The sequence below is a fragment of the Nomascus leucogenys genome, chromosome 12 (genome assembly GCF_006542625.1).
Source record: "Nomascus leucogenys isolate Asia chromosome 12, Asia_NLE_v1, whole genome shotgun sequence".
NCBI lineage: Eukaryota > Metazoa > Chordata > Mammalia > Primates > Hylobatidae > Nomascus > Nomascus leucogenys.
The window spans coordinates 55,197,991-55,213,588 of record NC_044392.1 but is presented as its reverse complement, the minus strand read 5'-3'; the positions used below and the strand labels follow the sequence as shown (position 1 = coordinate 55,213,588).

At 42.1% G+C, this 15,598-nt stretch overlaps 1 protein-coding gene across 1 annotated transcript in view; it reads right to left on the bottom strand.

Moving 5' to 3' along the window:
- Window positions 1-2,486: 2,486 nt before the first annotated feature.
- The window catches only part of RNF115 (ring finger protein 115), a 93,476-nt gene continuing 80,364 nt past the window's right edge, over window positions 2,487-15,598 (bottom strand). The window contains exons 5-9 of the mRNA XM_003268089.4: window positions 11,022-11,093; window positions 9,498-9,570; window positions 8,470-8,563; window positions 6,067-6,182; window positions 2,487-5,070 (exon numbers count right to left, since the gene is read on the bottom strand). Of these exons, the coding sequence (XP_003268137.2) occupies window positions 4,939-5,070; window positions 6,067-6,182; window positions 8,470-8,563; window positions 9,498-9,570; window positions 11,022-11,093 (487 nt within the window). The 3' untranslated portion in view covers window positions 2,487-4,938. The remainder of the gene's footprint in view (window positions 5,071-6,066; window positions 6,183-8,469; window positions 8,564-9,497; window positions 9,571-11,021; window positions 11,094-15,598) is intronic.

Below are 15,598 nucleotides of genomic sequence, written 5' to 3'. Positions count from 1 at the left end.
GCCTGGGCAACATGGCAAAACCCTGTCTCTACTAAAAATACAAAAATTAGCTGGGCATGGTGGCACATGCCTGTAATCCCAGCTATTTGGGAGGCTGAGGCAAGAGAATCGCTTGAACCCAGGACGGGGAGGTTGCAGTGACCTGAGATCACGCCACTGCACTCCAGCCTGGGCGAAAGAGTGAGATTGTGTCTCAAAAAAATAAAAATGTGTCTTCCAATTCTTAAGCCCCAAAGCTGTTTTGTTGTTGTTGTCATTTAAAACAGACACAGACTATGCTTCCCTCCTGATTTATTAAGACCGACATATTTAATTTGCATTTCTTGAGGGAATAGCACCTGGAAACCAGGGAGAAAGAAGCTGAAGCATGCAGGTCATGAATTATTCAATTTGGTGTCAATAATGTGTCAGAAAAATTAAAAAAAAATCAATAGATAACTGTATTGTAGTTCAACTGATTATAATATAGAAGCAATGGATGATGAACACCCTTTCCTCAAAGTCATTTATTCTCAACCTTTGGAAATGATTAGGTTTTTACCTCCAGTGAATCCCTTCATCACAGAGCACAACAGGGCACCAGCCCAGGCCAACAGTGCCGCATACCAGAGAACTCAGGGAAACAAAGACCCTAAAGGTTATGTAACATGAGAGAATCAGACTGTGAGGCTCCAGGCCTCTTCTGTATCCCTGCTCACTTTACCTCAGTGCACACCATATCCCTTCTTCCTCCATTGTGAAATGTGCATACATGTGTTTGTCTGTGAATATATAAATATCTCTATTTACATACATATACATATATAAAAATGGGCAATACAAAGACATAAACAAGGAGTTTTTCCTAATAACTATTTAATCAGAGACTGATTGGAGAAAAAACAAGTTCTTCCCCTCAAATTTTCCTTCTAACTCGAGAACCAATTCCTGGACCAATTCCTGCTCAAAGAAAACATTTAAGAAGCACCTGTCGGCTGGGCGTGCTGGCTCACACCTGTAATCCCAGCACTTTGGGAGGCCGAGGCGGGTGGGTCACCTGAGGTCAGGAGTTTGAGACCAGCCTGGCCAACATGGTGAACCACTTCTCATAGAGACACATTATTAACTTGGTGAAACTTAAGTGGGATGAGGAGCACTCTGTATACATGTATCATTTCTGTTTTTCCTCATTGTGATGGTTAATCTTATGTGTCAACTTGACTAGGCCACATGATACCCAGATATTTGGTCATACAGTATTCTGGGTGTGTCTGTGAGGGTGTTTTTGGAAGAGACTAACATTTCAATCAGTAGACTGAATACAGCACATGGCCCTCCCTAATGTAAGTGGCCCTCATACAATCAGTTGAAGGTCTGAATAGAACAAGTAAGGGAGAAGTCCTCCTGCCTGACCTCAGTCTTTTCCTGCCTCTGAACTGGAACGGAAACATCAGCTCTTCTAGGGTATCCAAGCTGGCTTTCAGACTGGAACTACACCATCAGCTCTCCTGGATCTCTAGCTGGCCCACTGCAGATCTTGGGACTTCTCAAACTGCAGAATTGTGCGAACGAATTGCTTATAATAAATCTCAGGCTGGGCATGGTGGCTCCCGTCTGTAATCCCAGCACTTTGGGAGGCCACAACAGGCAGATCACCTGAGGTCTAGAGTTCAAGACCAGCCTGGCCAACAAGGTAAAACCTTGTCTCTACTAAACATATAAAAAATTAGCTGGGCATGGGGGCAGGTGCCTGTAATCGCAGCTGCTTGGGAGGCTAAGGCAGAAGAATCGCTAGAACCCAGGAGGCAGAGGTTGCAGTGAGCTGAGATTGCGCCACTGCACTCCAGCCTAGGCGACAGAGCAAGCCTCCATCTCAAAAAATAAATAAATAAAAAATAAATAATAATAATAATAAATCCCTGAAGAATCCTAACTCCTCAACATAAATTAACCTGGACATCTGAGGTGCCTCCCATTATAAGAAGAAACACAACAGATCCATTAAGTGGGACAGGTCTGGGAAACAGCAAAATGAGTCTCACACCCTCTATCCATCAGAGCAAAAAAAGTGAAGAAAATTTCATGTAACTTTGTCTGATGCTGTTTGCTATACTGTGCATAAAAAGGCAGACCCCTATCCAGTACTTTGTTTCCACCCTTTTTAAAGCTACTCAGATCCTTTCTAGTTCTCTAGGCATTGGTTCTCTAGCTGTAAGTAAAACTACAACTGCCTGTCCTGGCATCTCCAGACACTGACAAGCAAATATGTCCAGGCTGTCATAATTTTTCTGAGATAACTGATATTGTGTATTTGAAAACTGCAATGTGTTCCAAGTTCAACATAGCCTTCCTCCATCTAAGTAGTGGCAAAATATTCATAATACACCTCTAATTTCCTTCCGTCCTCCTCCCCAATTCAAAACCAGTGTGTATTCTCAAGCTACATTTCAGGGGCAACGCACAGTAAGTAGATCTCATTCCCCAAATAAACAATCACTACAGAGGTGTAATATGGGAGGTATATGAAAAAACATATTTTATTCCCTCTGGGCCCAAATGAATCATACTTTCTGGTCACGACTTTTAGAGGCAGGCTATTATTTCAGCAGGCCACTCTCTCACTTTTTCTTTTCCCTCTCTGACTCCTTCATCCTCTACCAAAGTACAGAGAAACGTTATCTCTAGCCCCCTTCCGTCACCCACAAATCAGTGTATGATAGTCAACAAAAACTGAGGAAACACTTCTAGCCAAGAAAAAGACCCATTAAAGAGTGGTGTTTTTGTTCTGATCATTCTAAACTGATCATTCTGATCATTGTTGATGTGACAATACAAATGGTGCCCCTCTGTACCTTTTTTTTGGTACACCAACAGCTGTTCTATGTCCCCATCATTTCCTTTTGAGACCTTGAAGTTTCAACAACATTTTTCACCTTCTTAATTTATCCAATGTTAAACACTTGAATGCTACAAAGAGCATGTGCATGGGACACTACTAGGCTGAAAAAATAAGGCCTACCTCTCCCAGGCCAAGCTGTTTTGGACATGATCACACTGATCAGTTTGAGTCCAAGTATAGCCAGAACCAAGGAGAAAAGGAAAGTTTCAGAGATTAAAAATAGGCTTAAAAATTAAAATGTGACAATGTAAAATCTTAACTCCTGAAGACCAATGAATTACCAAAAACAGTGAACTGGCTGCAGACACTTATTGTCTCTATTTCTGTGAGGCAAATTATTTTAAGATTACTAGGAAAAAAGACAGTAAACAATGAGTTGAGCACTTTGAGAGGTTGAGGCAGGCAGATCGCTTGAGCCCAGGAGTTTGAGACCAGCCTGGGCAACAAGGCAAAACCCTATGTTTACAAAAATACAAAAATTACCCAGGCATGGTGGCACACGCCTGTAGTCCCAGCCACTTGGGAGGCTGAGGTGGGAGGATCACTTGAGCCTGGGAGGTCGAGGCTGTGGTGAGCTGAGATCGTGCCACTGCACTCCAGCCTAGGCGACAGAAAAAAAAAAAAAAAAAGTCAATGAGTTGGGGATTTTTTTTTTTTTTTTTTTTTTGAGATGGAGTTTCACTCTTGTTGCCCAGACTGGAGTGCGATGGTGTGATACGGCTCACCGCAACCTCCACCTCCTGGGTTCAAGTGATTCTCCCGCCTCAGCCTCACGAGTAGCTGGGATTACAGGCATGCACCACCACGCCCAGCTAATTTTCTATTTTTAGTAGAGACAGGATTTCTCCATGTTGGTCAGGCTGGTCTTGATCTCTTGACCTTGTGATCTGCCTGCCTCGGCCTCCCAAAGTGCTGGGATTACAGGCGTGAGCCACCGTGCCCAGCGGGAATCATTTTTTAAAATCTCAGAAGCAAAGATCTCAAACATCTGTCTTTCTGTGCCTGTATGCTGCCCAACTCATTCCCAAAAAGGAATGGGAATCAGATTCCTACCAACATAAGGCTCCCAGTATATGTTATGTAGGTTTCTGGGGAAACTACATCAACTGAAGTAGTCTTTAAAAATTAAAATAAGAGGCCAGGCGCGGTGGCTCACGCCTGTAATCCCAGCACTGTGGGAGGCTGAGGCGGGCGGATCACAAGGTCAGGAGGTTGAGACCATCCTGGCTAACATGGTGAAACCCCATCTCTACTAAATATACAAAAAATTAGCCAGGCATGGTAACAAATGCCTGTAGTCCCAGCTACTCGGGAGGCTGAGGCAGGAGAATCACTTGAACTCGGGAGGCAGAGGTTGCAATGAGCCAAGATCGTGCCACTGCACTCCAGCCTAGGCGACAGAGCGAGACTCCATCTCAAAAAAACAAAACAAAACAAAATTAAAATAAGAAAACCAAAGCACACAATGATAAACCACTTTTCTCTTCTTGCTGTAATTTTTCTTTGATTTGCTCTCTGGGGATCAAGACAAAACAAAATCATTAGTCTTAGATTCCTGAATTTGACCTCGCCTCATAGCTAATGTGATAAAGAGTAGTTTTTTTTTTTTTTTTAATACAATTAAGACAAAAGGACTTTATATCAGCAGGACTTTAGGGCTGTGGTTCCACTGTTTTTATAGTAAAATACACTAATGTTGGGGTAGAGGTTGGAGAAGGAGGTGGAAACATCCGTTACAAGGCAACACGACAGACAGCAGGACCCTAACTAGACTTTAAGGAATTAATTCTATTCAGATGGGGGGAGCCCTACATAATTAAGTTTCACACTTATAAAATTATCACTCTGAATTCAGGGATAAGAGGCATTTGGTTGTAGATACAATTCTATCTGTAGATACTAACTTTAAATTTAAAGAGGAAAAACATTCATTGCATTTATATTATGTGTTGAGTTTCTTACGTGATTCCTAAATCCATCTACTAATTTTTTGTTTTGATACAATTTACAGCTATGGTAAGATGATTACCACAGCCCTGATTCAGGTGTGGTCTTTAGCTTCAGAAAGTCCACCGGTCATGTAGCTGACTGTCATTGCTAAATCTGTTGCTTGGAGAGGCCTCAGTGTTCTGGCTTTGCCGAGTAGAGTCCTCACCATTTAAGCTCTTCCTACATACAGGACATGTGTCATGCTGAAACAGAAAAATATTAGTCTATGTGAAGATCCTGGCCTGAGAAGCTGGGAGTACTGCACACTTAAATAACCCTGAGAATTGTCACATCAAAAATTATGACATGCAATAGAAAAACAATAGAGAATGCATCCTCATACAGCATGCACTGGCTCTAAGGTGCGATACCAGGATATCTCCCAAACAGAACTTTAAGCAGAACTGACAGGAATAATTCTAGGCCAGCAAGTTAATACCAGCTAACACATACCACCAAACAGAACTAACCAGAAACAGTGAGTGATCTATGACAAGAGGGTAACTGCCCATTACTTCCCATATGTTCTAGAGCAGAGGTCAGCAAACTTTTTGTTTAAAGGGACAGGAAAATTGGCCGGATGCACTGGCTCACACCTGTGATCCCAATACTTTGGGAGGCCGAGGCAGGTGGATCACTTGAGGTCAGGAGTTTGAGATCAGCATGGCGAAACCATGTCTCTACTAAAAACACAAAAATTGGCTGGGCATGGTGGTGCATGCCTATAATCCTAGCTACTCTGGAGACTGAGGCACAAGAATCACTAGAACCCAGGAGGTAGAGGTTTCAGTGAGCTGAGATCACGCCACTGCACTCCAGTCTGGGTGACAGAGTGAGACTCTGTCTCAAAATAAATACATAAGGGACAGAAAATAAATATTTTAGGCTTTGCAGGCCACACTACAGCTGTTACAACGAATCAACTCTGCTGATGTAGCACAAAAGTAGCCACAATCTATAAACAAATGAACATAGCTGTGTTCCAATAAAATTTTATTTACAATAACAGGTGGCAGGACACAATGACCTGTAGAACATAGTTTGCAACCCTTGGTCAGAAAAGTTCCAAACAAATAACAGTACCAGAGTTAGCCAGGGATTTATGGGATAAAATCTAATCTACTTGGATCTCGAGGAACTGTTAATTATACCTTTACTCTGAATCATCCCCCCAAGAAGCCATGACTTGCTGTACTCACCAGTTCTAGCCATGGCACAATACAACTGCTGTGAAAGAAGTGATTGCAAGGTAACTGCCGGACTTCCTCTTCAACTGTGTAATCTTCTTTGCATACTGGACACTCTAAACCCATATCTGCTGAAGAAGGAAAAGTAAACAAGCAAAAGGAAGGAAGAAAAAACCAACCCCATGTCTCTACCAACCCTATGAATGCATAAAGACACAAGAGACAAAAGAAAATGTACATCCAAGTAGCATGCAGCTAAGAGGCATGAATTATATTTCAAAACGAGGGTAAAGGTGGTAGTAGACAGAGACATGAAAAGGAGGAATGATGAATGGGGCCTACTCCAAAAAGGCCTACATAGGAACTATATAAGGCCTATTTTTTGATGTAAAGAGTTGGAAGAAATAAACTGGGGCTTAGATGATCTGTTCAGTAAAACAGGAAAAACATCTTCCCAATGTGTGACAGCCCTCTGGCAGTCAGTTGCCACTGTAAATCTGTCCACCATAGCCAAGGGATTCATCTCAGCAATCTTAGCAGTGCAGTGTCTCAAGCCACTTGCCACTTTCACCATGCTCTTTTCAGCATGGGATGAAGCAACCTATTTCAGTGTGGCTGCCCTAAAGTCCTCTGTAAAAATTGTTAATGAGGGTGAAGGCGGGTGGATCACGAGGTCAGGAGTTCAAGACCAGCCCGACCAAGATGGTAAAAACCGTGTCTCTACTAAAAATACAAAGATTAGCTGGGTGTGATGGCGGGTGCCTATAAACCCACCTACTCAGGAGGCTGAGGCAGAGAATTGCTTGAACCCGGGAGGTGGAGGTTGCAGTGAGCCAAGATCGCGCCACTGCACTCCAGCCTGGATGACAGAGCAAGACTCTGTCTCAAAAAACAAAACAAAACAAAATTCTTAATAAAAGCTATACCAGAAAAGAAGAAAATACCAGAAGCTACACCAGAAAAGCTATACCAGAAGTGGTGCTGCAGAACTGCAAAGTCGAAGTCTAGCTCAGGTCACCAAATCAAGAGACAAAAAGCCCTCTTCTCTGAGAAGAAACAGTCATGAACTATACTGGGAGCTCCAAGCAGCAAGTTTTGAGTTTCCCAAATTTGGCTAATACTGTCAGCTAGTCTATACGCCTAGTGGCTGGGATATGCTCCATGAACCAACAGCAGATAAGGCATTTGGAGCGGTACTACTACTTAATAGATTTACTCCTTACTCTCCATTCCTATCACCTTAGCCCTAATTCTTTTACTTCTCATGCCTAGTCTGCTGCAACAGCTAGTATCCCAAATTCCACGGTCTTAACCCTCCAAATATATCCTATACTTTGCTACAACTTAATTTTCCCTCAAACCAGCTCCACAGGAATCCCCAGCTCCTCTTCACTTGGATTCTCAGCTGGCACCTCAAAAATCAACAAATTAAAAAATGTAAAATATCACCTCATCTCCTTACCCAAACCAGGGCCCATTCACTATTTCCCCATCCCTTAAGATGGCAGCACCATGTTTATAGCTACAAAGCTGTGAAATCTCAGAATTCTCTTTGACTCTTTCCCCTCCTTCATCCCATTATGCAATGAGTGAGGAAAGCCTTTCTCCAAAATGATCTTCTGAATCCTTTCCTTTCTGTTAGTATTGTCACCATCACCTGAACCTCATCTGGACTGCTACAACAGACTCTAAAATCCCTGTTTCTGCTCTCTCTCGCTTCCAATGTTTCACGCACTGCCCCTAGACTAATCTTCCCTAAAGACCACTTTACCTGACTCACACACCACGTATACTAGTTCATACTTTTCCTTAAATAGAATGACCTAAGATGGCCCACTTTGTCTTTGAAATCTCTAACTCTAAAACCGAATTGATGGGAACAGAAACTCCCAGTCCAAAATGCTGTCCCTTGTCACTAAATTCCTCCAGTGCTTACAAATAAAATAGTATCTATGACTAATATACCTAACTGTACCTGACACAAAGTAGATTTGAAACAAACTCTCAACCTATTTTTTTCTTCTCCTTTCCGCAATGTCAGTATCATGTGTCCAACACAGTTTTTAATCATTTGATGAGTTTTTCTTCAACTTGTTACAATCAAGTCTTATCTATCTTTGTACCTCTTTATTCCCAATGGCACCTAAAAAAGAGACATAATTGCTCAGGAAATACCAACTGACTAACCTAATAAAGGGTTAGGAACTTTCCAGATTTGGCACCCAGGTAGGAATTTTAGAGGGCTATAGCTTCACTTAAAGGTCCTTAATATAGGAAGGTATTGGGATTTTTTTTCTTATTTATCTTTTTTATCTTTTTATTTTGTTCACTTTTTAAACTTTTCACCTGTCAAAAGATACAGGGATTTTGAACAGAGATCAGAAGATGACAGAATAAGTATAAAAATGAACCTACCAACTTGTTCCTGAGTTACTGTCACTGTTGGAAGAGATGTGATCTTTTCCTTGTCAGCTGGGGGAGGGCCTGTGTTTTCCAGCTGTCCTAAAAGCTACAAAAAAAGAGAAACAAAAAGACGAAGTGGCAGACATCTCAATATCCCTGGAGAGGGAACTGCTCCAGCTGAGAACAAACAGTGCAGTCATTAGGTATGTTAGTTACTCTTACTTCTGCAAGGCTCTGAGAGGCTTGGGTTTCCCCTTTCCTGCTGCCAGAACACTCATAATTGCTTTACAATTTCAGAGTGACATTCGTATAAGCCTACAAACCCATGATTGCAAGGCCCACCTCTAGGCATAAAGCAACTTCAGAGGCAGCAAAAGGGTTGTGATGTCACAAGTAAAACTACATCTTAATAAAAAGTAGTATGTAACTGGTCCAAAAGCTTCATCTGCTGGAAGAAGAAAAAAGCAAGAGTATGAAAAGTAGCATAATGTGAGCCAAGAAATAGGTAAATTACTGCCTATAAGAAGACTGAATATAAAGGACATGCTTTCTAGTCTCAGAAATCCACAAGGGAAATGAAAAACCAATCAAATTAAAATGAACATAAACAAGTGGAAGCAATTATACATGGCATGGGAATACCTTTTTCTCTGCTTCCTTCCCCTACTTTGCTCCATCTAGCAGAAATCCCTGCTTCAACATGTGAGGAAACCCTCTTTTTTTTGTGAAATATTTGTTAATAGAATCCTCATAGGACTGAGTAAGAGAGACCAAAAATATAAAATACTATTTGTTATAGAAGTCTTTTCTTCCTATGGAGGTGAAACCATCTTCTAGAAATTCCCTCGGACCTAGGAAGTGCATGGATGCTGAGCTAACCCCATAAATCATTCATCCCTTTAGTAAAATGGAAACCCCAAAGCTCAAAATATTAGAGAAAGCAGAGTGACTGCCATTTCAGAAAGTAGCAGAAGGAAAGCAGGAAGCCTGTGGAACCATGAGACACACTGAACAGACACCCTCAAAAGGCAGCTCCTCACCTGGGTTACAATGGCATCAAGCCCTGTCTGACCCCAGGCATAGTCCCCAGGGTTGGAGTGCAGCATCCCGCTCCTATACATGAGATGAGACAGACAGCATTAGATGGAGTGACCGGGCTCTGCCTTACACTACAGAAAAAAATTGGTCTCTCTCAGACCTGGAAAGTCACTAGTCCTCCAGGATCAACAGGCAAAGAATTCTGTACATTTTCAAGATCAAACAGACTATCCAGAGATAGTATCTCATTCTCTAGGAATTTTACTTAACTGGAACATAAAATGTGAAGCTACCTAAAGTACCACATGACATGCCAGAACAAAAAGAGTGACTCATTGCCTGTTGGTTTCAAAAATTTGTGTTTTCTGTGCCCACTTATATTAAACACAGATGGAGCTGCTTTTTAAGGACAGTTTTCCCTTCATGACTGGTCAAAATCTACAGCAAACATTCCTCATTATAAGAGGCCGCCCACAGTTCTGGACAATGAGGAGCTTTCAAGTAGAGAAGCAGCCATAGCAGTCTCTGAATCACAACTTAGAGCAATTATAAAAGGGACTTGGCAACACCTTTTTTTTTAATTTTCCTCCAGAGGTGCTGGTACACTACCAGCAGAGGTCCAGACTACTGGATGACAGAGGTCCTAAAAGGACTGAGGTTCCTTTGAGCAAAGAAACCTTCTGGGCCACAGTTAGAAGTAGCAAATAATTTCTCAGACAAGAAGAAATTCCATCTTTAATCCCATCATACGTAAGTGTCACTCTGATACTGAATTACAGCCTGTTTCTTCTGACAAATCCTCTTACTCTGAAAAAAATAAAGTTCAGCATGTTTTCAATTTCAGAAGTTCTTAAGGAGTAAAACATTCCTGTGTAGTCTGCTGGGGAAACCCACAAATCAGATACCAAGCCTGGCAGGGACCATCTCAATCTCTACCTCAATACAACTCTCAGACCTGAATATAAAAGGAATCAAGACATTTCTAGCACCCAAACATCCTGGGGGACCAGGACAGCCTTCCTGAGCCTGAATTAAAAGAAAAAAAAAAAAAGTTCTGATTAAGTTTGGGCTTAGCAGATAATGGCAGTCTAGCAGCCTCCAGTTACATCTACATACTCACCTATGCAGCTCTTTTTTTTTTTTTTTTTTTTTTTGAGATGGAGTCTCTTTCTGTCGCCCAGGCTAGAGTACAGTGGCGCGATCTCGGCTCACTGCAACCTCCACCTCCCGGGTTCAAGCAATTCTCCTGCCTCAGCCTCCGAGTAGCTGGGACTACAGAAGGGTGCCACCACGCCCGGCAAATTTTTTATATTTTTAGTACAGACAGGGTTTCACTGTGTTAGTCAGGATGGCCTCGATCTCCTGGCCTCGTGATCCGCCAGCCTCGGCCTCCCAAAGTGCTGGGATTATAGGCATGAGCCACCGCACTCAGCCTATGCAGTTCTTTTTCTCTACTGCACAGAAATGACAGCACTTAAAATGATGTCACTCCAATAGAGTAAGATAGAAAGCAATTAGTTACTTACCAGGAAAAAGGGTGTGGAGATCCAGGAATGGCAGAATTTGCAAAGAATCCTGCAAAGATGTGTTGTAGTATTCTGTTAGAGAAGAAAAAATTAGATAAGACAACAGACTAATGAAAGTACTCTACAGATATCCATGGCTGCCTAATCACCAACTACTTCCCTAAATCAAAATGGCTTTTCATTGGCTAGTACACAAGAGACAGCATCAGAAATCAGCCTGCCACACAGCGGTGTGCTATTTTGCTATTATGGCTATCTTCCTGAGCTCTGCTATCTTACAGATTAATAGATTTTTGGGAATTAAGCTGGAAAGGGATCTGATGGTATGGTATAGTTTTTCAAACTATGTTCCTTGTATATCTGACATCAACATAAGGAAGGGTTAAAAGGGATGCCAAGCCAGTGGAATTCTGGACCCACTTCCCTTTAACAAGGGTAGTTCCATTTTTGTATGTTTTACGCATTGGGTTTCTGAATAAGATATCATTTAAAGGGTCCTTTAAAAAAAGTTTAAGCAATAATTCTATGTTAAGGTTGTTTCAGATGATTATAACACAAACACATATAAACACACACATGCTTAGCATTTGTCACTCTGAATACTTAAGATGGCACAGGTACACAGTTCTTTATACGAATGAGTCTTTGTTACCCAAAGAGATATTGGAGTGATGCCTCAGCAAAAGAAAAACCTGAAGAAATTGTTCCACTAGATCTTCTGTGTTCTGGATGACATGGAATTTTTTGTCTTTCTTGAGACGGAGTCTCGCTCTGCCGCCCAGGCTGGAGTGCAGTGGAGCAATCTCGGCTCACTGCAACCTCTGCCTCCCAGGTTCAGGCACTTCTCCTGCCTTAGCTTCCCGAGTAGCTGGGATTACAGGCACCTGCCACCACACCTGGCTAATTTTTTGTATATTTAGTAGATTTAGTAGAGACGGGGTTTCACCACGTTGAGAAAGCTGATCTTGAACTCCTGACCTCATCCTCCCAAAGTGCTGAGCCACCGCGCCCAGCAATGATATGCAATTTTAAGTCCTTGGTTCCCACTTTACTTATTAGGCCAATTAATGTAACAATGGCAGTAGCCAACATTGGACTTTCCCTGCTACTAAAGTTCAACAGCAGCTAACTACACTATTCCATTTGTTTGCTTGCTTTTTTGTATTATTTTTCATTACTTATTTTTAACTGACAAAAATTGCATATATTATGGTATATAACATATTCTGAAATATGTATGCATTGTGGAATGACTACATCAAACTATCAACATATGCATTACCTCACAAACTTATTTGCAACAATAACCCTTAAAATCTACTCTCTCAGCAATTTTCAAATGTACAAAACACTGGTTGTTGTTTTTTTTCTTTTTTTGAGATGAAGTCTTGCTCTGTCACCTAGGCTGGAGTGCAGAGGCACCATCTCGGCTCACTGCAACCTCCGTACCCCAGGTTCAAGCAATTCTTGTGCTTCAGCCTCCCAAGTAGCTGGGATTACAGATGCACACCACCACGCCTGGCTAATTTTTGTATTTTTAGTTAGAGATGGGGTTTCACCATGTTGGCCGGGCTGTCAAGTAATCCGCCTGCCTTGGCCTCCCAAAGTGCTGGGATTATAGGCATGAGCCACCCCACCTGGCTGAAAACATTGTTATTAACTACAGTCACCATGTTGTACAACAGATCTCTTGAACTTTTAACGGAAATTTTGTATCCTTCAACATCTCTCTAATCCACCACCTCTGCCCCACAGCTCCTGGTAACTACCATTCTATTCTCTGCTTCTACGAATTCATTGTGCTTTTTTTTTTTTTAGAATGCTTCGTGTTGTTTTAAAAATACATCCAAAAATTATTTGATAAGCTTCCCTTCAGTGTGGGCTGGACTTAGTGACTCACTTAAATAGAATATGGCAGAATTGATAATCTGTGACTTCCAAGACAAGGTAAAAAAAAGCGGGGGAAATGGCCAGGTGTGGCGGCTCATGCCTGTAATCCCAGAACTTTGGGAGGCCGAGGTGGGTGGATCACTTGAGGTCAGGAGTTCGAGACCAGCCTGGCCAACATGACCCCATCTCTACTAAAAATACAAAAATTAACCGGGCACGGTGGCACGTGCCTATAGTCTCAGCTACTCAGGAGGATAAGGCAGGAGAATCACTTGAACCCGGGAGGCGGAGGTTGCAGTGAGCCAAGATCGTGCCATTACACTCCAGCCTGGATGACACAGACTTTGCCTCAAAAAAAAAAAAGGTGGGGGGCAGGGTGAAGTGCTTTCTCCTTGTACTTCTGTCGGATCAATCACTTGCTCTGGGAGAGTGCCGTATCAAGCAGTCCTATAGAAAGGTCCATGTGATGAGGAACTGAGTACTCCTGCCAACAGCCAGAACAAACCTGCCAGAATATATGTAAAGCCTAGTCAATCCTATACTGCAGCAGTGGCCAACATCTTGACTATAAGCTCATGAAATCCTGGGCCAGAACCACTCAGGCATGCTACTCCCAACTGAACCTGTTCCTGACCCAGTGAATCTGTGAGATAATAAATATTTGTTGTTTTAAGCCACTAAGCTCTGAGATAATTTGTTATATGGCAACAGATAACATACAGATTTTGATATCTGGATACCGGTGCTGCCATAATAAAGACCTAAAACGTGAGAGTATCTTTGGAACCCAGCAGTGGGGCAGAAGTTAAAAGGACTTTGAGGAGAGCATCAGTGAAGTAAAAAAACAGAACCACTATGGCCTTTGAGGAAGTTAAAGGTGAGAGATTAAGAAAAGGCAGAAAAAAAAAATCTTATTAGAAACTGGTGGGAAAAGGATCCTTGTTATATACTGGCAAAGCTGTTGCCTTACCATAACATAGAAAGTAGATGTTGTGGTCCAAAAACTGGTTGATAATCTAGCTAAAGAGATTTCCACTTTTGAAAGTACCTCCTGGCTTCTTGCTGCTTACTTTAAAATGCAAAAGAGGGATGAATTAAAGGAAGGACAGTTAAACAAAAAGGACAGAATTATATAATTCTGAGAATTCCCAGCATCTCCAGATTAGTAAATGACACTAAAATTAAGAAATGGATTTCAAGCAAAGATCGAATCCAAGGCACTGCCAAAAGACTGATTTCAGATGAAGCCAAGGATCAGACTATAACGATTCTTTGTTAAGACCTCAGAAAGGGCCAGGCATAGTGGCTCATGCCTATAATCCCAGCACTTTGGGAGGTCAAGGCAGGAGGATCACTTGAGGCCAGGAATTTGAGACCAGCCTGGCCAACATGGAGAAACCCGTCTCTACTAAAAATACAAAAATTAGCTGGGCGTGGTGGAACACACCTGTAATGCCAGCTGCTCGGGAGGCTGAAACATGAGAATCACTTGAACCCGGGACACGGAGGCTGCACTGAGCCGAGATCGCACCACTGCACTCCAACCTGGGTGACAGAGTGAGACTGTCTCAAAAACAAAAAACAAACAAAAAAAAACCACAACATCACAAAGATCTAAAATGGTACCTAAAGAATCATTCAGTTAGAAAATCGGACTAAGAAGCTTAAGGGTGTTATGTTAGTTTCCTAGGGCTGCTATAACAAACTACCACAAACTGGGTAGCTTAAAACAAAAGGAATTTATTCACTCACTGATGTGGGTGTCAGTAGGGTTAATTCCTTCAGGAAGTTCTGAGGGAGATCAGTTCCATGATTCTCTCCTGGCTTCTGGTGATGTTTGACAGCAATCTTTGCCATTCCTTGATTTGTAGATGTATGCCCCCCCAACCGCTGCCTCTGTCATCACATGGCTTTCTGCTCTTTGTCTTCTGTGTTCATGTCCAAATTTCTAGCTTCTTTTTTTTTTTTTTTTTTTTGAGGCAGTCTCACTCTCACTCAGGCTGGAGTGCAGTGGTGCGATCTCACCTCACTGCAACCTCTGTCTCCAGGTTTAAGCAATTCTCACACCTCAGCCTCCTGAGTAGCTGGGATTACAGGCATGGGCCACCATGCCTGACTAATTTTTGTATTTTTAGTAGACATGGGGTTTGACCACATTGGCCAGGCTGGTCTCAAACTCCTGACCTCAGCTGATCCTCCCACCTCGGCCTCCCAAAGTGCTAAGATTACAGGAGTAAGCCACCGTACCCAGACAAATTTCTCTCCTTATAAGACTATCAACCGTTCAATTAGGGCCCTTCCTGATCCAGTGTGATCTTATTATAACTTGACTACATCTGTAATGACCTATTTCCAAATAAGGTCATATTCACAGTGACCTTATCAGAGTTAGGACTTGAATACAGCTTTTTGGGGGACATAATTCTACCCACTACAAGTGGTATCTCTCAGTAATCCCAGCAGAAACACAAGGTGGAAAAAGCCTATTTAGAAGAGATTGGTGGATGTGGCTTTTGCCTAATGGCATGAATCCCAGTGAGATTCACAGGATACTCGAAGTTTTAAAAAGAAACACTGACAGCTTAAACTGAAAGGTGGAAAAATAGTATAAAATGAAAACAGGTCTCTGGGCCCTCAAATTTCTACCGGCAAGATGCAAGCTAAGAAAGCTATGCAGCTACAAATAT